Source organism: Dama dama, chromosome 18 (genome assembly GCF_033118175.1).
Source record: "Dama dama isolate Ldn47 chromosome 18, ASM3311817v1, whole genome shotgun sequence".
In the NCBI taxonomy this organism is placed as follows: Eukaryota; Metazoa; Chordata; class Mammalia; order Artiodactyla; family Cervidae; genus Dama; species Dama dama.
Genome location: NC_083698.1, coordinates 29157493 through 29179387, shown reverse-complemented (window position 1 = coordinate 29179387; position 21895 = coordinate 29157493). Strand labels below are relative to the sequence as shown.

General features: G+C 39.9%; 1 protein-coding gene across 5 annotated transcripts in view; it reads left to right on the top strand.

The window, feature by feature from the left end:
• The window catches only part of RAPGEF5 (Rap guanine nucleotide exchange factor 5), a 306460-nt gene that overhangs the window by 256975 nt on the left and 27590 nt on the right, over nt 1-21895 (top strand). For all 5 annotated transcript variants that reach the window (XM_061165052.1, XM_061165053.1, XM_061165054.1 and 2 more), the window contains 9 exons: nt 1760-1838; nt 5369-5513; nt 6698-6795; nt 8566-8596; nt 9550-9628; nt 11960-12109; nt 15760-15857; nt 18548-18670; nt 20713-20891. In XM_061165052.1, the coding sequence (XP_061021035.1) occupies nt 1760-1838; nt 5369-5513; nt 6698-6795; nt 8566-8596; nt 9550-9628; nt 11960-12109; nt 15760-15857; nt 18548-18670; nt 20713-20891 (982 nt within the window). The remainder of the gene's footprint in view (nt 1-1759; nt 1839-5368; nt 5514-6697; nt 6796-8565; nt 8597-9549; nt 9629-11959; nt 12110-15759; nt 15858-18547; nt 18671-20712; nt 20892-21895) is intronic.

Sequence of the window (21895 nt, the reverse complement as noted above, 5' to 3'; positions counted from 1 at the left end):
GCGCAGGAGACCAGGTTCGATCCCTGGGTCGGGAAGATCCCCTGGAGAAGTGAATGGCAACCTTCTCCAGTATTACCTAGAGAATTCCATGGACAGAGGAGCCTGGTGGGCTATATAGTCTCCATGGGGTTGCCAAGAGTCAGACACAACTGAGTGACTAACATTTTGACTTTTTCACTGTTACTTACCTGAAAAAAAAAAAAATTCCTTTGAAAAAAAAATCCCTAATGCTCTTCATGAACACCTCTGATTCATTTTAATAAAGAACTTCTAGAAAGCAAGAAGTTTTGGTAACCCATTACCATTTGCAACCACTTTACCTGTGTAGATCAAGAGTATCTTGCTGTTTTGCAGCATAAACAAACCAGGAAATAAGTTAACCCCTGCAGCTGATATAGGGCTGTAGGTGTCATTCACAGCCTCTTTTTATCAGAATTTTGTATTCTTCAAAACAGTCTGTTTTACACTGATAACTTTTAAAGGAGCATTGCTGGTTATTTCCAAAAGTATGGAATTTTTCCAGCCTTCAAAATGGAGCTATAGAGTTCTGTTCTGGATAATTCTTTCTACTTTCACATTTGTAGTATGAAAGAGCATCAGTGCTATTAAGTACACAAGCTCACTATTTATAGAACTTATTACTGTTTCAAATAGCTAAAATTTTGGTATCCAGAATGTAAACAACATGAAAACTAAATAATAGGGTACAATGAATTTTAAGATGTGGAGAGTAAATAAAGACTACTATGGTGAAAGGTCTGCTTTGCATTCTGAACATGTCTTTCTATCATTTTTGAAGTTCATTGGAGGTCAGTCAGTCTGCCTGTTTAGCAGTTTCATATTATATGTAAGCTGGACTTTGTAAAGAGCACTCAGCCAAAGAGGCAATAAAAATGGGACCTGTTTGTGTTGAAGTGGTAGAAAAGGAATTAGGAAGGAGTATGTCATGATCCTTTTTATCTGCTCTCCATTTTTAACTGGACTCAGCCCTGTCTCTCTTCACAGCAGCAAGAAAATCACTCTTCACTTTCCCAACTTCTTACAGATGCTTTCAAGAGATAAAGGTGAACAGCCTTGGAAATTGCCATGTATCCTCTGGCTTTTATTATCCATTGTTCTTATCCTAGACTTAGGTAAATGACTTTTGTGCTGTAGTTACTTGCTCAGTTGTGTCCGACTCTGCGACCCCATGAACTGTAGCCCCCCAGGCTCTTCTCTCCATGAGGATTCTCCAGGCAAGAATACTGGAGTGAGAAGCCATGCCCTCTCCAAAGGATCTTCCCAATCCAGGGGTTGAACCTAGGTCTCCTGCATTACAGGCAGATTCTTTACCATCTGAGCCTCCAGGGATTAGAATTTATAGGTGTCATTTCCTGTAGGTCTGGAGTGCATACTTCAGAAATCATATAAAATTTATTTTTAAAAGCACGTTTTTTTATTACACTGGTTTTCCATAACATCGGTACCCGCAAATATAGATGAGGTTTAGGGAAGGAAAAAACAGATGACAAAATTATATGTTTAGAGAGCCTTGTAATAAAAAAAAAAAAAAAAAGTCATTGCTTGAGGCATTCTATAAAAGAGTTTCTTAAAAGTAACTTTAATAAATGTATTTTGTCCTAAAATTCTCCTGACCTTACCCCTCCCACTGCCACCACCATTTGTATTTCTGCTGTGCACACTCTTCCAGAGCCTGGCCGAGCAGCTTGGCCCTCATCTCCGATTTGCTCACCTTGTGTTTGTTTTCCTCTCTCTGCAGAGACTCTCCTTGATGACTTCCTTCTCACGTACACGGTCTTCATGACAACTGACGACCTGTGCCAGGCGCTGCTGAGGCAATATCCTTCATTGGCTTCAGGGTGCTGTGTCGGCTTCCTCCCAGACAGGTGTCTCACATTGGAATTAACTGCCTTTCTTCATTTACTCAAGCCCTCAGTAGAGTGTGGCTGTGTTAAATATTAATGTCATGATCACCGAGGTGAAAGATGAAAGGAGACAGTGTGCAGGGGGGACCAGAGATGCAGAGCTGCTGCTTTCACATTCCGTGTCGTGGGTACATTGTCGATATTATGTTTTCTTCAAACCTGTGTCACAAGGCTTTAGAGATGAATTTGGCCTACTGGGTAAACCCCAGAGTCAAGAGGTTGAGTGGATTGGCAGTAACTGAACTTACAAGACAATCAATCAGTTAGTGCCAGACCACATGGGTGGGGAAGCATGCATGTGATAGTGTTTTTCTGGGCAAGTATCCTGGGGAAGACAAGGGTTTCCCACTTGGGAGGTCTGACCCACCCCCCCCCTACTCCCACCCCCAATCAGCTGTCATCATTTCAGAGCTTTGTCAGGGCACGCTGTTTTAGGATGATGGATGTGATTAGAGGGTTAATGACCAGTTAAGGAGGCTTTAGGATTGCATACAATGACTAGAAGAGATGCAACAGATCAAAGGCCAGGAAGCCATGCCATGGAAACGCACTTGGTATCCAAAAGAGTGTCTTGCCTTACAATGTTTAAGGAAGAGTTTTTTCTTTATCAGAAGTCAAGCCATGAAGGTCACAGGAAAAGACAAAAAAGCATTTGCATAAGTGGAAATAATGCAAGATAAATCCTTATATTACACCTTTCAAGAGAAAAACTAGAAGAAATGCATACTTTAACAAATTCTTTGTGTTTGCCTGAGTTTGTTTCACAGGTAAACATCAAAGAAATCAGATGTCCTTGATGTACTTTTTTTTTTCTGAGTTAGTTTTCTGAATTAGTTGCTTTAATTTCATGGTGAAATAACAAGGATTTTAAGTATTTCCCGCCACCCCCCCCCCCGAGATGTATCCATTCTAAAATATTCAGTGTTATCTATAACTTTTCTCCCCTATTTATTTTTAAATTTTTTATTGAAGTATATTTGATTTATAATGTATTAATTTCTACTGTACAGTAAAGTGATACCATTTATATATATAAATACTATTCTCTATATTTATATATATAAATACTATTCAGTTCAATTGCTCAGCCGTGTCCGACTCTTTGCGACCGCATGGACTGCAGCCTGCCAGGCTTCCCTGTCCATCACCACTTGCCAGAGCTTACTCAAACTCATGTCCATCGCGTCGGTGATGCCATCCAACCGTCTCATCCTCTGTCATCCCCTTCTCCTGCCTTCAGTCTTTCCCAGCATCAGGGTCTTTTCCAATGAGCCGGTTCTTCGCATCAGATGGCCAGAGTATTGGAGTTTCAGCTTCGGCATCAGTCCTTCCAATGAATATTCAGGACTGATCTCATTTAGGATAGGCTGGTTGGATCTCCTTGCAGTCCAAGGGACTCTCAAGAGTCTTCTCCAACACCACAGTTCAAAAGCATCAATTCTTTGGAGCTCAGCTTTCTTTATAGTCTAACTCTCACATCCACACATGACAAATGGAAAAACCATAGCTTTGACTAGATGGACCTTTGTTGGCAAAGTAGTGTCTGCTTTTTAATAAGCTGTCTAGGTTGGTCATAACTTTTCTTCCAAGGAGTAAAAGTCTTTTAATTTCATGGCTGCAGTCGCCATCTGCAGTGATTTTGAAGCTCAAAAAAATAGTCTGTCACCGTTTCCATTGTTTCCCCATCTATTTGCCGTGAAGTGATGGGGCCAGATGCCATGATCTTATATATAGTATTCCACTGTGTCTACGTGCCACATCTTTTTATCCCTCAGTCCTTAATGTACTTTTGTAGGTTGGGGAGACAGTGACTGAATTATGTTTTAAAATAGCTACAAAGGGGACCTCTCTGGTGATCCAGTGGCTAAGACTCTGTGTTCCCAATGCAGGGGGCCAGGTTCGATCCCTGGTCGGGGAACTAGTTCCTACATGCTGCAGTTAAGACCCAAATAAATGCTTCTTTTAAATGAGCAGATTATAAAAAATGTTACAAAGTCTGATACAGAATTTGTCCCTGTTTTGCTGTTATATATCAGCATTAAAGAATATATAATCCTGTCCAGTAACCCTAAACCCTACCTGTGTTTGGTGTCATAGCATTTTCTATTTCTAGTTAATTTTTTTTTCATTTATTTTTATTAGTTGGAGGCTAATTACTTTACAATATTGTAGTGGTTTTTGCCATACATTGACATGAATCAGCCATGGAGTTACATGTATTCCCCATCCTGATCCCCCCTCCCACCTCCCTCTCTACCTGATCCCTCTGGGTCTTCCCAGTGCACCAGGCCCGAGCACTTGTCTCATGCATCCAGCCTGGGCTGGTGTATTTCTAGTTAATTTTTTTAATGTGTCCAAGATACTCAGAAACGATAATTTGGGAGGCAAAAAACACTAGGATGTTTTGGAAAGTGCCAAGCTTCTGTCTTATTCCTAAGGTTTTAAGCTTGTTGCCTTTGAGGTTGTTATTTTTATTTAGTTTTAACTGCATAGTTAACACGTTGTCATTGTATACAAATTGGGGAATGCTTGTAAGTATAATAAAAATAATTCATGTTCTCTGAAATCTCATTACTTTAAGAAGCCACTGTTAACTATCAGTATATATCTTTCCAGGCAATGACCATGTAAATAAACATAGTTAATAGAAATGGATGATCCTGACATATTCTTTTCTTACTTGCTTTCCTAATTAATAGTATATTGTGGATGCCCTGTGTCAGCAAATAGAGTGCTAGACCATCAGCCTTATGGCTACAAAAGAGCCCTTTAAATGGATATACAGTAATTTATTTAACTGTCGTCAGTGGTTGGAGCCTTTCAGTTACTCCTATTTAATATTTTTTATTCCAGAGAAAATTAAATTAGCAGCCCTTTTTACTTATATTTGTACACTTATCCATTTCTTTTTTTTTTTTCCATGTAAACTCCTGGGGATGGATAGTTGAATCACACCACAAATTATGGTCCAGAAATCCATGCTCATTTGGCACTACTTTAGAATGTAAATTTCTGAGGATCAAAGTGTATGTGGCCTACTTCTGATGTCATCCTGATGAAAATAGTGACCACCTATGTAGTGAGGCCAGATCTCTTGAAGCCACCCTTGTGATTAATGGCCCATCTGGTATCTCTTCAAAGTGGCATTAACCCGCACTACTTGTGGAACTGTGTGATACATTTGTCAGTTTGATCATCTAGTCCTTATCCTCATGGCCTGCTACCAAGTGTATGTAAATCATTTTTCTGGGTTTCCTTTTGCTTTTTTCAGTGCACACCTGTTACTTTCCCTACACATGTTCTTTTCTTCCTGCATATACAGATACTTGGAGATTTTTTTTTTTCAAAAATGTGCATTAACATATTTTGTGAAAACAAGAATAAATGGATCTCTTCATATTTTTACTTGCAAAAATGCAGTATTCTTTCTTAACTATTTGCACCTATTCTGCTAAGAAGTATCAAGGCAAAGAAGAAAATTCAGATGTTCCTTGTCGGAAACGGAAGGTCTTGCATCTTGTTTCTCAGTGGATTGCTCTGTACAAAGACTGGTTACATGAAGATGAACATTCAAAAATGTTTTTAAAGGTAACGTAAAACTTCCAGTTATTCAGTTACTCTTTGATGCTGAATGACTGACTTTATTTTCAGTTGTGCATTTCAGTAATCTAATTCGTATGCTACTGTCCTCTAACTTGTTTGTAATGTTAAAGTTATGATTCAAAGTATTTGTTTTGGCTTCTGAAGCCAAATATTATTACATAGTTAGAAATTTTTAACTTTAAATAATAATATGTGAATAAATGTAGAAGGCAAGTTTTAAAGGCACTCATTTAAGGTTATTTATTTTACATGTCATGAGAATTTTGATTGCAAATGAAATAATTAAGGCAGGTTAAATAAAACATACTTTAAAATTTGATACTGCCTGATATGTTGAGATGTATTATAGGTTTAAACTAACCAGTCCCATACCTACAATAGTAGGATAAAATATTATTTTTATCATATAAGAACTATATTGACAATGTATGCATTATGAAACTTTTTCAGGACCTGGTATATTTTGAGACATTAAAACAGTCATAACTTATAAAATTGATGCTAAACCTAGATTTACATTTTAAATTAGGTAAGCTGATATGTGTTTCTAGTCATGAGTAGGCTGCAGTGTCTTTTCAACACAGATGATTCTCTGGAGACAGTTTGTAGACAGCTGGACTCTTTTGGCCACCAAAAGCATGTTAGCTGTGTGGGTCAATACAGAGGAGGGGTACAGTGGAATCCATTTGGGGAAGAGTTCTATTTCAGAATAGGCAAGTGTCTAAACTGACTTTGTCTTCATGAAAGAAATCACTTTGATTTCAAAATTCAAATATCTTTTAGACATCCAGTTAAAAACTGGTTTAAACTCTCTGAGTAAACTACTGTTACTTTCAAAACAACTGGTTAATTTAATTCAGTAGATTTCTTTTTCCCTCCCAAATAATTATGTGACTGTTATTTCTAAAAATATATTGTAGAACAGGCCTGGAAATTTTGAGTAGCTCCTACCCATAGCCCCCGAGGGCTGCCAGAGAGCCACATAGTTGAGCCAGGGGCCTGAGGTGGAAGCCCCACTCAGGAGCTCTCTGGTGCCTGGGTTAACCCCTTGTATTGTTCTGGGTTCCACTTATCTCTCTGATCAGGTTACCCACTGTTTGAGTCTTAATCCTTACAAAATAGACACCAGACCAATTCACCTGCCGTTTTCTGCCCCCACCCCACCCCAGACCATATACAGGAGTGTGCTGGACGATGTCTATGAATACCCAGTACTTGAAAAAGAACTGAAAGAATTTCAGAAGATACTTGGAATGCACCGTCGTCAGTGAGTATTTCATTCTCCTCATCACAGATGGTAAGAGAAAGCAGCACCACATACGACAGAATTGGGAGGTGTCTCAGAAAGATCATTTTGAACATTTCAGATCTGGGATTTATCTTGATTCATTAGGTTTTCTAGTAGTGAATATGTATTTTGTTTTTATATCTCAAGATGAGCGAACACTAAATCAAGCTTATTGGCTATTTTTTTAAAAACCTTGTTCAATATGATAGGAACCAGTTGAGCCATGACAGTCTGGGTGCATAAGAACAATTATTTAATAAATTATTATTTATTTTTATAAGTGTAAATATTTAGCTTGTCATTTCAGGGGTTCATAGCTATCTCTAATGGGATAGGAAAAAAAGTTTTATAAACAATTCCCAGCAAACCTTGGCACATGTTTAAAGTTCATTTTATGGATTCCCTGAGGTTTCTTTATCAATTTAGAAAAATTGAAGGGAAACACTTACTCTGTGACTTTTGTCATGTCCAGGTATCACTGAGGTATCTATCATTAGTCTTTCAAATTGCTAATACCTGATTTTACTCTGATTTACCACTAACTCTTCTTCATACATTTTGGTAAATGAAAACATCGAGTCATTATTCAGTTTTCAGATATACCTACAAAGTTAATCTGAAGGGAAATATTGTTCTCTGATTTGCAATGTAGTTTCTACTTTTTAAACATAAAACACATCTGTTATCAAGTTGTGACAAAATATTAAGATTTTAGTAGTCACAAATGGCGCTTCTCATAAAAAATGTTAATTCAAGCCTTTCACATTGTCAGAGACTTAAAGCCTGACTTGCGTTTAGTAAAGGAAGATCCTATGCAGTGAAGGCTATATAAATAATTTTAGGGTGTAAACAAATTGTGTGTAAACCTTTGTCCCAGTCATGAAAATCACACATTTAGAAGTTTAGAAATGAGCTACAGGGTATTAATAATGAATGTTATGAATTTTGGTGGTCTTCTTTTATCATCACATTCTACACTGTAAAAAATTTCTCTCACCTAAGACTAATATGAAAATATGAACAAGCAAATGAAGCAAAAACAAAAAAGAAAAGAAACATTTACATCAAAATAATACCCTACTTGGAAATAGATCTATGCTGTAAGGCAGGTCTTACAACTGGGAAAATTTAATTCTGGTTTAATACAAATTTAAATACATTAAATGCGTTAATGTAATTTAATACATTCCACTTAAAAACTTACATAAAAATGGGAAATAATAGATATAATTAAAAACATGATCTAAGTCATGATTCTTGCCTCCTTGGTATGAGATAATGAAATATCTTTTAGGTGCTGGAATACAATTTGAGCTGGGGACCTTCTGAAGGCCCCCCAAGTCTTACCACACATAGAAACATCCTGGAAAAGAACAGCCTTGGCTGGCTTATTTACCTGTCTGAAGAACAGTAATTTCACCTAAGATTTAGTGAAATGTGAATAAACTTAAGAATTTCTGTGGACTGAGTAAGTCCAGTTATTTCCTCAAGCTCACTTTCTGTGAATAGAAGGCAAAGTATATGTATTGGATAAATAGCTTCTTTTCTTCCTGGTTCACTTGAAATCCTAATGTCAAGTGTGTTTTACATAGTGTTTTACATTCATTCATAAATGAATGAATACTGTGCATTTTACCGTTTTGAAAAGTGAAAATCTCCGCATGGTGCCTGAAAAGTAGTGTCTGTTGACAGTGGCTACATTTTTCTGGGTTTGAGACAAAGACTGACCTCTTGTTGTTTCCCTTTCAGCACTGTAGATGAATACTCACCACAAAGGAAGGTGAGGCAGACCCTTTTCTCTGAAACTGGGTGATCTGAGTTAGGGACCTTGCCTTGCCCGACTTGGCATTTCTGCGTAATTAGCATGAATGCTGTCCCCACCCAAGTGGGGTCAGGCACGGAGCTGGGGGCTGCAGCTTGCCTCCCTGCTCCTGCCTCACTTAGCTTTTCCTGTGCTGGTGTGGATCCAGTTTCAGCCAGGTGCCTTTGACTTTATGACATTTCTGCATTTTTTGTAGTGCATTTTGGAGTCCTGGAGTTTCCCCAATGTCCCTTGAATGACATAAACTTGATTGTTAATCATTGATGTAAAAATAGAGAGTCATCTATGCAAGACTTTTTTGCCTGCAAGAGTAAGAAAGTCTTGTAAGAAAAAGGTTTGCACTCTTCAACCCAACCGAGAGAGAGAGAGATTGTAGCCGGAGTGAATATGTTTCCTGTTCAGCTTCAGGGGGGAAATGCAAAATGACACATCAGACACAAGTTTTGTAGGAGCCGATATGTCAGGTGATGGATAATCATGATGAATTATGTACCTGTTTCCCTTAAGCAAGTCACTGCTCTACTGCAGAAGTATGAAACTATCTCGAAGTGGCCTTATCCAAAAGTAAGGTTGATGTTGGGGTGGGGAAACCATATCTTTCTCAGGAGAAGCAGCTGTGGACTTTTATAGTGGCCAGAGGTTAAAAATCTGTATTCTCCAGCATGTTGTGAAGAATCAATTTGGGGGCTTTGTCCCTGACACTGACCTTGGCCACGGTCAAGGTCCTGTTGCTCAGACTCTCCACCTCCACGTGTACTAATTGAGGCAACTCCCAGTTTATTCCTCTAAGACGATGGATTTCATATTTAAAAAAAAATTGGCACACTCTTTTGGAACATGTTGCAAACAGCTGTGGTTTTCCAAAGGGCAGCAATACATTCGCTCATTGTTCTTGTTCTCCCTTCTTGCAGAATAAAGCCCTTTTCCACCAATTCAGTCTTAAGGAGAACTGGCTCCAGCACAGAGGAACTGTGACAGAAACTGAGGAAAGTGAGTATGATTTGAACACGGTTGGGGGCAGGTGGAGGACTTGAACACAACCACACAACTTCAACACCTCCGCCTGGCGGGAACTGTTTCCAGCTGCCCCACCCCCACCACAACAAGCACATTAGCATCCACGGTGAAAGTTTTTCTTCTCTTGCCGTGGTATAGTTTTCTTCATCACTGAGTACTGTCCCCGAAGCCAGGACATCTTTACTTTGGGACATAAGGGAAGGAGACTGGGCAGAGTCCACTGCGTCCTTGGGGAGAGGTGCAGAGGACTGGAAAGGCGCCCCTAGCTGCCTTCTCCCCTGTTGTCGGTCCGTTGCCCGTGACTCACTGGAAAGTCCGCTGAAAGCACTGTTCAGGGCTTGGACTGAGTCAGTCCTTGAGATTTAGAGGAGAAAATCTTGGAGGGAATAATGAAAGGAAGGATGTGTGATGGAAACCCCTCCTAGGCAAGGCCATGCCAGGCAGTGCCGCGCAGGCAAGGCGTCCTCAGTCAGCGCTCCTGCCCAAAGGGCTCCTGACATCCCACTCCCCGGCCCCCGCTGTCCGAAGAGGGCGCCTAGGTCAGGGCGGGGGAAGCACCTTTGCAGCACATTGACAGTGCTGACAGTGCTTTCTGCTTTACTGTTTTATAGCAGAACAGGAAATGGTTTCTTCCTGGTAGGGTAAAGGTGGAGTCAAGTGCAGAGCTGGGAAACAGCCATTCAGATGTTCATGCTATTATGACTGGACACTTTTTAAACTCGCCTGCCCCAACAGTGCTAAAATTCTAAGTATAGACATTGAATATTTGCTCAACTTCTTGAACCCTTGAGCACCCAAATGTCAGAGATTCCTCTTCTGTTCCATCCTTTGTGTATAACGAGGTGCTTATGAGGGTGCTTGGGTCACGTCATCTGTACCAAGTGGAGGAACAGAAAACCTCACCTCCTTCTCTCTCAGTTGCTAACCTTCCCTTCCCATTTGTCTCACAATTAGCTGTCTAATTTTCCATGCTGAGTTTCAAAGGGTTATTCAAGATGTCTCAGACTGTTTTTGTTCATCATTTTGCTAAGCACAATGTAAACTTTCCTCACATTTAGCATTTTGTACACTGCAACTTTGCCTTGCTCCAAAACTCCATCTTTCTATGGAAGGAAAAAAGCCTTTTTCCTCTCTCATGGGTCTACTGACCACACATAAAACAGCTGTTTGTTGGATGCTAGAGTTTGAATGACACACCCTATCAAACCTAAAACAAAATATTGTCAGTGCCTCTGTCAAAGTGTGTTTACTTTGAGGTTTATACTAGTAAACCCATAGTTTGTCTTTTGCTTCATTTGCATTTCTGTGAAAACATGCCTGGTTTATTTTTGTGGTGCCGTTTAAATTGCATATGAAACTTCTCTAGGAGCTACACTGTACTTCTTTTCTTCAATCTAGAAAAGAAGAATACTTAAGTATATTATTGTCCTGTCTTTTCTAAAGAAGCTAGTGTTTTATACATTCACAATGGCTCATATAAGAGGCACATAACATGTCAGTTATTTCCATCGCTATTAAGGCAGCTTCCACTGTCAAATCATAAAGGAATATTTTCCCTGGGCCTGTTCACCATGGTAGTGATAATGCCCTTGTAATAATGAGTAGTACCACAGACAAGAAAAAGGAAATTAAAAAGCCTGGAGTGTGACCTCCATCTGAAAACTAAGCTCACTACCACCTTGATACAGGCAGGGGGCAGAGATTCTTAAAAGATCAAGAAGGCTTGAAGCCAAAAACCATAGCAAGCGACAGATTTTTAGATAAAGCTTCAGTTCAGTTCAGCTCAGTCGCTCAGTCGTGTCCCACTCGGCGACCCCATGGACTGCAGCACGCCAGCTTATGCGAATTCAAATAACAAAGCGTGGTGGTCTTTACTGAGCCACTGGGACTGTCAAGAGAAGTGTAAAGTGAAAATGTATGAGTTAGACATTTTTGTAGGCTGCTTTGGGAGATCTCGGTAACCCTCGTGGAAGGGCCTGTGAAGTCCAGTCCATGTTGCATAGACTGAGCTGTGTTGTGGTTGGGCTGCCTCCTACCACGAGAACACATGACGTAGGTCTCTCATTATGCTCTGGGAGGCCCGAGGACTACTGCAGCTTGCTCACCTGCTTTGTAATGCCCCCATCTCATGTGTGTGTAAGCACATGGCTCCGTTCTCACACCCTCGGACGCCCATGTGCACGTGTAAATCTAGCTGTGCCTGTCCTGTACTAAAGAGCATAGTGTGGTGGGTGCCTTGATTTGGAAAGGTCTGTACCTTGTGGCCACAGTTCTGTTTACTCACAATTCTTTCCCCTCATGTAGTTTTTTGCCACGTGTACATAACGGAGCACTCCTACGTCAGTGTGAAGGCCACTGTTTCCAGTACAGCCCAGGAGATCCTGAGGGTTGTGGCAGAAAAGATCCAACATGCGGAAGAGGATCTGGCTCTGGTGGCCGTCACCTTCTCTGGGGGTAAGTTATATTCTGTCTTTGAATATTTAATCGTTCACTGGCTTGCCTCCAAAGGGAAAGCGTTGACATTTTTATGGAGTAAATGTGCAGTGCGTCCCTTCTGGGTCCGCAGCTGGGTGATCACCCTAACAATGAGAAGCCTCCTACCAGAGGTGTTTCCATGACAACAGTTGGGTACCATTGGATACTGAATTTCCTCCCCAAGAACCAGAGAGGCGTGCTAGTGCTTTGAAATGTATTATAAAGCTTTACATAGTTTGTACTCTAGATAAGCCTTCTGTTTTCATGTTTAAAATAACTTGGGAAATTGCTAAAGGATGAAATTACTTTTGGAAGCAAAAAGAAAGACAGCCTTGAACTAGTCATTTTACCGGCTGACAAGTTAGTACTTAAAGACTCCCTATTGAAGGAAACAAACACTGTACAATAAGCCAAAAGCTCACAGGCAGTGTTCTTTCAGGTAGACATGGGGAGTGAGCTCAGTTATAGTCTTCTGTTGGGCCTCATTTATCCTCTGAGAATGGCTTATTGTGTGTTTTGAATAAGATCACACAGATTACAAGCTGACACTATTGATCTTATGACCTGAACAGAACCCTACGCTTCCACTGGAGCCTGTCAGATCTCTGTGTCGCTGGCCTCCATTTTTGCCTTACAATCGTTATTTAATATCTCATTAACCCTGAGAAAAACCGCAAAGAAAGTGACTGAGCCTCAGTAGTAGAAAAATGGGAGGACAGCGTAAACTAATCAACCAGAGATCATGTGTGCAGGGGAGGGGGAGTAGATAAAGGGCATTTCTGTTTACCTTTTGTTATCACTCTAGAGTCAGGAGAAGATCAGAATGTACTTGATGTTAAAGCATTATGTGAGGGAACATTGTCTCTTCGGCTTTGTTACTCAGATACAAGCTAATCGTTTACATAGTCAAACAAATGCAGCTCATCTCCCCAGTCCCAGTGCTTCTTTACTTCCTCTCCCTGGGCATCATGCCTCCTAGCAAAACATTCCCTGGAGGAAAAGAGCAAATGTTTCAGGAACATATGGACTTACATGAATTTTAAGGGAGTTCAGAGAGTAGTTGAATGTCTAATAAAATATATTAGGAAATACTCCAGATAATATGATATTTGTATATTAATTTTAAGTGACCAAAGATGCTAAATGATTCCAGACAATAGTCAGCTTCATCAGAATGAGCATTTGCCTCTGAAGGCAGTCCTGTTACAGAAAATAATCATCAGGTCCCCATGCAGACAAAAGGTGCTGGAGAAAGAAAGACCCTGAGAGGGCCTGCTGGTACAGTGGACACCCACCCCCTTTGGAAGCTGACCCAGTGTCGGCCCAGGGCCACACGTGCATCTGGGAATTAATGAATGGCTCTTTTACTACCCACTACCTATTTGATGGCTGTGAAATGCCATTTTTACACTTTATTAAGTTAGATTCATCTGGCGTTCTGATGTGCATATACTCATAGCTAATCATCACTAGCAATATGAGCTTATCTCTTGAATTACCTCACAGATTTGGAAATATGCCATCATTTTTCATCAATTAGTAGTTTTGTCTGTTAAGAACCTTTCTGCCTGCAGTTTCATATCCCCCAAACAATAATGTTCTTAAGAAGGAAAAAAAAAAGCCCACAGAACCTAATGTATTCCTTGCTCTAGTTACATAATTTTTAATAAATAATGTTTTCAATGCTGTGTCAAAATGAAATGACAATGACATCTACTGTTATTTTCTCTTTCTCAAAAGAAAATACATGTTGGCCATGTCGGTTTCTCCGAAAGGACTAATACTGTTGTTCTCACAGCTCTTAGTAGGCTTCTAGCTGTTTTGTTCCCAGGGGAAGTGTATGTATGTAGTAACAGAAACCTACCCAGTTACTCAGAGCTTAAAATTCTATCACTTTTCATTGTTTATGGCATAGTGACAAACCTGACAATAAGAAAAATAGTTCTTAGCAAATGGAAAAATGGCTGTCAGAAAACCATGCCATTTTATTTCATAGCAAATGCAGAATGGCTCTTATGAATTCATATCTAAGGTATTTGTGAATATACAGAGGGTTGCAAGAAGCTGTAGCTTAAACAAGGAGGGAGGATATATAAGAATGTCGGAGCCCAGCCATGTGGGACCATTTACAGCAGATGTCAGCAGCCTGACATGACAGTACTACTGATCTTTGCGATGCTGGGCAGTAAAGAATGTATTTGAGTATCATTTTTGTCCTCTGTATCAAGCGGAAATGTTCAAAACAAAATCTGGCATTTGAACTGATTATGTTATCTAAAAAAAGAGATGTGATGTATTGATTTTCCAACCATGCTAGATAAATAAAGGGCTACCTTAGGGGACACTGATTGTGTTACAGTGTAATAAACTTGAATATCACTTTGGTCAGTTCCCCTCTGTGTTTTGCAGGTGAGAGGAGGACATTTTTCTTTGAGAAGTATATTGTGTTATGAGTCCAGCTATGGTAGGAAAATGGCCAAAGGATAGGAACAATAGGTAAATAAAATAGAAGAAGAATAGATGAAAAATATTCACTTTACTAGTGGTCAAGAAATACAAAATATACCAATAATCTATTTTTGACTTTAGCAAATCAATAAACTTATTCAAAGTAATGATGAGTATTGGTAGACATAAGAATTGGAAAGCAGTTTGGCAGCTTGTATCAAAACCTTTACAGATATTCATTCCCTTTGACCTAGTAATTCTACTGCTGAGAACCTGTCTTAAGAAAAATCATCTATAAGGAGTCAGAGATTTATGCAGAAGGATGTTGACTTCAGCAATATATATTATGGCTGCTATAATAATAGATCCCATTTATCAAATCCCTGTTATATGTCAGGCCCCTTGCTGGTATTTAGCATGTATCTCGCTATCTAATTTATATGACAAAAAAAATTGGAAACCATTAAATGTTCAACAATAGAGGAAAGATTAAATGATGGTGTAATAGACTATTATATAACCAATTACACATGGCATATATAAATAATTTTGACAAGTGGGTAAGTACAGTAAAATCAGAATATAAAACCACATAAGGAATTATTACAAATATATATGTATCTATGATTATTAATGTATACATATGAATAGCTGTGACTATATGTACATGTGTGCACATATGTATTTGCATAAAGATGAGGACAGAGATATACCCAGCTGTTACCAGTATTACTATTGTATGGTTACTTTCTTTTCTTTCTGCTTTTTTTTGGCCCTGCCTCATGGCATGTGCGATCTTAGTTCCCCAACCAGGGATCGAATCCCTGTAGTGCCCCCTGCAATGGAAGCACAGGGTCTTAACCACTAGGCTGTCAGGGAAGTCTTCATATGGTTACTTTAGAGATATGAAATGAAGAGTGAGTTTTGCCTTCTTCCCCAAGCTGTTCTGTGTAAAAAATGACTAAATATTATAAGAATGAATCCTAAGAGGGTACCTCTTCGTGGATAATGAGCTTTGATTATCTGGTGTCATTGTATAGCATATGCAGAACTGAATTACATCTACTTCACATCCCATTTAGTTTTAAGTATTTTTCTTTGGCAGATTTCACTCTTTAGCAGTACTGTGAATGCATACTAGCTCTTCTTGTGTTTTTAATTATTCTTTTCTGTAAATAAAGAAAAGCATGAGCTTCAGCCAAACAACTTGGCCATCTCAAAATCCCTTGATGCCTCTGGTCGGATATATGTCTACCGGAAAGACCTGGCCGACACTTTGGTGAGTTACCTTTGGGCTTGTGCTTGAAGCATACAGGCACGAATGTCAGTCTGAGAACATGTATTTGTGTGTTTTAAAATGAATGTTAGAAAAATACATCAAGCTGTTTCCTTCTGTAGCCAACAGTACACTTGTCAAACAACACTACATTTGCTAATCAAAGGCAGGCCTGTCTTTAGGAACTGAAAACCCTTCGCACTGTTTCTCTCTAAGCCTCTCTGGAACAAGGGATTTGAGAGATGGGACACTTTCTCCAACAGAATCTTAATTCCATTTCTTCTTTCCTGGTGGATATATGGAGATCAGGCTGAGGAATCTGTCCTGTGTTCATTTAAAGGGAAAGAGATTCTGTTCTTCTGTCCCCTGGGTGCCCTTTGAGTGTGCCATTCCCTTGAAGAGAAGGTACATTATCAGCATTCCCTGTGTAAATGGGCAACATCAGATGCCACTAAAGAGTAAGCATATGAAGAAATGGAGAAACCCCCACTGTAGGTTATTTTCAGTTTTAAGTTTAAGAACCTTTATACTTAACTAGATGATTTGTTGTTGTTGTTCCTAAAAACCTTGGTCTTGTGGTTGCTTTCTGGATGGTAGAATCAGGCCTCAGATCCATCACCCATAAAAAGTGGGCTCTACCAGATTGTGAACATATCATCCTGAGTTAGGGTCCTGGTCTGTGCCATGCAGTCATCACAGGAATGGGTCTTTCCAGCTAGGCTCCTTTTATGTATATAATGGACGAGTCTGTATACCATGTAGGTTAACCAACACTGCTTATAATAAAAATACCTCATGTAAAATTATCTACAAGATTTCAATAATACCATTAGCCACCCCCCACCTCTTAAAGGAGGAGGATCTAATAGGCAGGTTACTGTGGGCTCCTGGTGATGGAGGCACTCTAGTTGTCTCCCATTGTCCCACCCTTCCGCCCCCGGCCACACAGAGACGTTTCCTGTGGTTCCCTCCCATGGGAGTTCCCAGAGCTCTCCTGCTGCAGTCCGGGGCCTCAAAATAGCAGAGGGCAGGCTTGGGGCAGGTCTTGTGGGATAAATAGGTGCTGTGAGTTGAGCCTGATGCCACCCTGCATGTGAATGCTTCCCCCACCTAAAATTTTCCCATTGGAATCATAGTTCTGGTAATTTCGGCTCCAAAAGATCTCCATTGAAACGGAGCATTGTAAGGGAAGGCTAGCAGGGGAAATCACTCATATCCCCTGTGCTTGGGCATGGGTCAGTCTTCTTGGAAAGCAGGAATCGTAGCCCTTAATGAATGGAATAGAGGAACAGGAAGTGTTTCCTGGAGAGGGCAGTGGACTACCTTGAATAACCAGAGGGCAGGGCCAGGGTAAGGGCACATTTAGGGAGAAAGTAGGAGGGATAAAAGGCCGAGTGAAAATGTCCTTACAGCTCCCAATTCATAAGCAAAGATCTGTGTTTCTTCCCACCTCATGGCTCTGTGAATGTCTGCAGTGTAGCCTGGCATCTGCGTGGTCCCCATCTAGCCAGACAGGGCCCTGAGGAACCTGGGCTTTCCCCACCTCAGCACCTCAGCTCTGCACATACATCATTCGTTCTGCGCTTGCTTGAGCTCCACCCTGTCCCCGTGCTGGAGGCACAGGGACAGTTTGTACCTGGACCTACTCTGAAGGGAATCAAGTCTGTGGAATGGCTGGTGGAGGTCTTTTGTCATATTTTCAATTAGGAAACCTTTTCATAAATATAAAAATTCAAAAATGCTAATAATTTATTTTGCAGTTCAAAAAGTAAAGACTAATATTTGGATTCTGAAATATTCCCTTTACTCTTCTATGGCATTTATTTTTGAAAAGTCCTCTTTTTTTTTTCCCCAAGACATTAACTGTTTTAACATATTTAATTGTTCAAGTCAAATGAGAGAATTTATTACCTTAATTAAAAAATATCAGATGTTTTGAAAAGATGCCAAATAATTTTTAATAAATTTAACAGTGATGGCAGATTTAAAATTGTGGTGGCATTTAATAATTTTATGTCAGATTTTAAAGAAATACTATTATTACCAAACTCTTCGTACCCATTTGTCTAGAGAAAGCAATTGATAGTTTAAAATAATCATACACCATGGGGTATAAAGGAATTAACTTTTATTTTTTATTTCCTGTTTAATTTTTTTTTTTTTTTGCTTTTCACGGGCATTTGAGTAAAATTTGTAAATGCATGTCTGGGATGAGACTCGTTAAACATATTTCCTGTAAAAGCCATGTCTGTCTTTATTGAAGTGCACTGTGACATTTCTTTTGTTTGTTTTTATCCTAACCCTGCTGGCACATTAATTCTTACCAGAAACCAAAGTGACTTCAGGGCTTTTGCTTTCATTATGCTGTCTGCTGGGGCAGTGTTTTATAATCAGATTTGTGCGTGCACGTGTGTGTGTGTGTGTGTGCGCACGCGTGCATGCGTGCATGCTTGCCTGTGGGGAGGGAGGGACAACTCAGTTAAGTATCATTGATCACATTCTGCAGCTTCTGAGGCTGTTTCCTGCATTGGCTGTCACTCACTAACGGTGACCAGGCAGGGAAACTATTAAGTGCACTCAGACAAGATTCTTTTTCTAACACGGGCTCCTAGTGCGTTTCTGTGGCCAGCCAACTCAGTGCCAGCCATCTGGGGATTCACTGAGGATTCTTTTGCTTCTGTCTGTCGCTTTAGAATCCGTTTGCAGAAAATGAGGAATCACAGCAAAGGTCGATCAGGATTTTGGGAATGAACACTTGGGACCTTGCTCTGGAATTAATGAATTTTGATTGGAGCCTTTTCAATTCAATTCACGAGGTAAGTAAGGGGGGAAGTGATCAAATAAATGCTAGTGCCATTTTAACTAGGAATTCTTCTTGAAGAATATTCATGTGTGATTAGGTTTTAAGACGATCCATTTTCTGGTTGATATAGTTATGCTTTGGGATACCATGGCCCACAAAGATACTTGGGGACTTTAAATATATTGAAAGACTGATCCAAACCTAGGAAAATTAGAATACATGATCATGCTTTATTTGCACCTAATACAATTGGATATTTGTGTAATAGATAAATATGCTATATTTTTAATGTTTGAAAACGTGTATTTATATATATGTGTGTGTATATATATATATATACATGAAGGTTGAATGGGGTTGAAGAGGTGTTTTATGTTTGATACCTTTGATACTGACATTATAATTTTTCCATGGCTTTACAGTACTTATATAAAAATCACATTTATATGTGTTCCTAAGTGTGCACACACACACTTTCCTAAGAACATTCTATACATTTAGACTGTGCTGCAGGACTTCAAGCATTCTCTTGGACATTTTGAGATATATTTCAAATTTTTATGTCCATCAGCCTCTCCCTTGAGGACAGCTTAAATGTTTATAAAACATGAGATGAGGGGCAGAATGCTACTGACAATGGATGAATGAATGGAGCCAGTGGAAAGGCTCACAGGAATCAGTAGATGAAAAGTGAGGTGGACTGTGTTGCATTTGCTTTGCCAGGTAGTGAAATGTTTCATTACAAAAAGGCCTTTCCTGCTGAAGAAGGAACTCATGCCTGATTAAGAGACCCCCAAGGTTCTCTTTCATTTTGGAGCATCTTTTAAACATCCTCATGTTTCCTCGCAGAAAACATTCCAACATAACGATCTAAATTTGAGCAAGTAGTAAACTCATTCAAGCTAAATGACTTGTGACTTTGGGAGTATTGGTAGAGTGAGATGTGTCCCTGCTTATGTGCTTATGCAGTGGGAGGATGTGAATTTCTTGTGTCTCACACACACACACACACACACACACACACACCTTTCCGGTTAGAAACAAATCTCTTCCATTGCTTACATATGATCAGTCTAGTCGCTAGTTACTGTCAGTTTTGTACCTTATTCTAATCTTACTCTCTTTCTATGATTTGACAGTGTCTTATTTCAGTGGTTCTCAAAGAGTGGGTACCCAGACCAGCGTCATCAGTATACCTAGGAATTTAGTAGAAATGCAGATTTTTGGCCAGACCACAGACCTGCTGACTCAGAAAATTTGGGGGGGTGGGCACAGCAGTCTGTGCTTTAACAGACTTCCAGGTGATTCAAATTGACACTGAAATGTGAAAATCCTTGTCTAGAGAATCTACCTGTGAGGGTCTAATGTACATCTGAACAAATGATGTCATTTGCGCTTGAAGTTACCTATAGAACAAGTTTGGGAAGTTTGAATTTCATTCAGCCTGTGATGTAAGAGTGTTTTAGGTTTTCATGAAAAGCATCATCTTTGCATTCTAAAAAAAGTACACTTATGTAAGTCTTTTATGTGAACATCATTGAATGAGGCATTTCTGAAAGTCAACATGAATTGTCTTGAATTTAATATATTGTTATTTGTTGTATCTAACATATTATGACAGTGGCTATCTGAAATAGTTCTTAAAGACCTATTTGCAGGGCAGGAATAGAGACACATATAGAGAACAGACTTGTGGGCACAGTGAGGGAAGGAGAGGGTGGTACGAATTAAGAGAGGAGCACTGAAACATATGCATTACCGTGTGTAAAATAGATAGCTAATGGGAAGTTGCTGTATCACACAGGAAGCTCAGCTCAGTGCTCTGCGACCACCGAGAGGGGTGGGATGGGGCTGGGGGATGGGAGGGAGGTTCCGAGGGAGGGACGTATGTGTACTTATGGCTGATTCACACTGTTGTGTGGCAGAAACACAATACAACATCGTAAAGCAGTTATCCTCCAATTAAAAATGGATTTTAAAAAATGGATTGTATTTTGTATCAACGTGACCCTGTGCTGTAACAGTAAATGCTGGCATGAATACCTTGTCTTTCAGCAAGAGCTGATCTACTTCACATTCAGCAGACAGGGAAGCGGGGCGCACACAGTGAACCTGAGCCTGCTGCTCCAGAGATGCAATGAGGTCCAGCTCTGGGTGGCCACGGAGATTCTGCTCTGCAGCCCACTGGGCAAGCGAGTGCAGCTGGTGAAAAAATTCATCAAAATTGCCGCTCAGTGAGTGTCTGGTGGTAAAAAATGCAATTCTGTTCCTCTCCTTGAGAGGGAATCTGTTTTTTCCCTGTGATGGGATGGGATGGGATGTGAAGAGATGGGATACAAAAGGGTAATAGTGAGTTAAGTGACCAAATTATTGGAAAGGTCTGTTCTGAATATTTCTGTCTTCACCTTTAAAATATTTATATCTTAAAGTAAATGTCAGAATACCAGACCATAGCTCTTTGTGCTGAAGGAAAAAGCAGGCAGTGCACACGTGTCCCATTGCGCAGCTAAATTACACGGTGGCCAGGTGAGTTACAGTAGGTTAGGAAAATGGGGGGAGATGGTGAGAGGGGGTGGGAACTATTGAAAGTCAGATGCATTTCAGGGTTCTGCTCCTGGCTCCCTGATGCCCAGAGTATGAACTTTCACTGATTAAACTTACTTTTGTATATAGAATTCCTTCGCTGGGCTGTGTTAGCTTCCAGAGGACAGGGACAATTTCTAATCAAACATTGGACCTGGGGTACCTGGTACTGAAGTTGGTAAATAGCAGTGACTCAGTAGTTGGTTGGATGACATTTTAGTAACTTCCTGGGAGCTTCTGTTAAAATACCAGATTAATGTCCTGAGACCACTCTTGGGACAGCTTTCCAACACAAACAGGCAACAGGAGTCCAGATCTTTCCCAGTTCCTCCTACCTTCCAGTCTTTCCATTTTTTTTTTCCTTTGTTTTTCAAAGTAGTTTTTATATCAAACAGTTTTTGGGTACATGTCAGTGTAATATCTTTAGGAAATCTATATTGACCACTCATTATGTTTGCACATCTGTGCAGGGTATTATGGGGGAATGAGAATGAAGCTACACCCAATACCTGCCTTTGAGAACTTTGCTATCTGCTGGGTAGGGGAATACTTTCTATAACTCCAGTGGTTCATTTGCAAAATAGAACCCAAGGGTGCCCTACCATGAGATGAAGTTCTTTCAGGGGCTTTCTTAGAGGATGGGAAGCTTCTATGC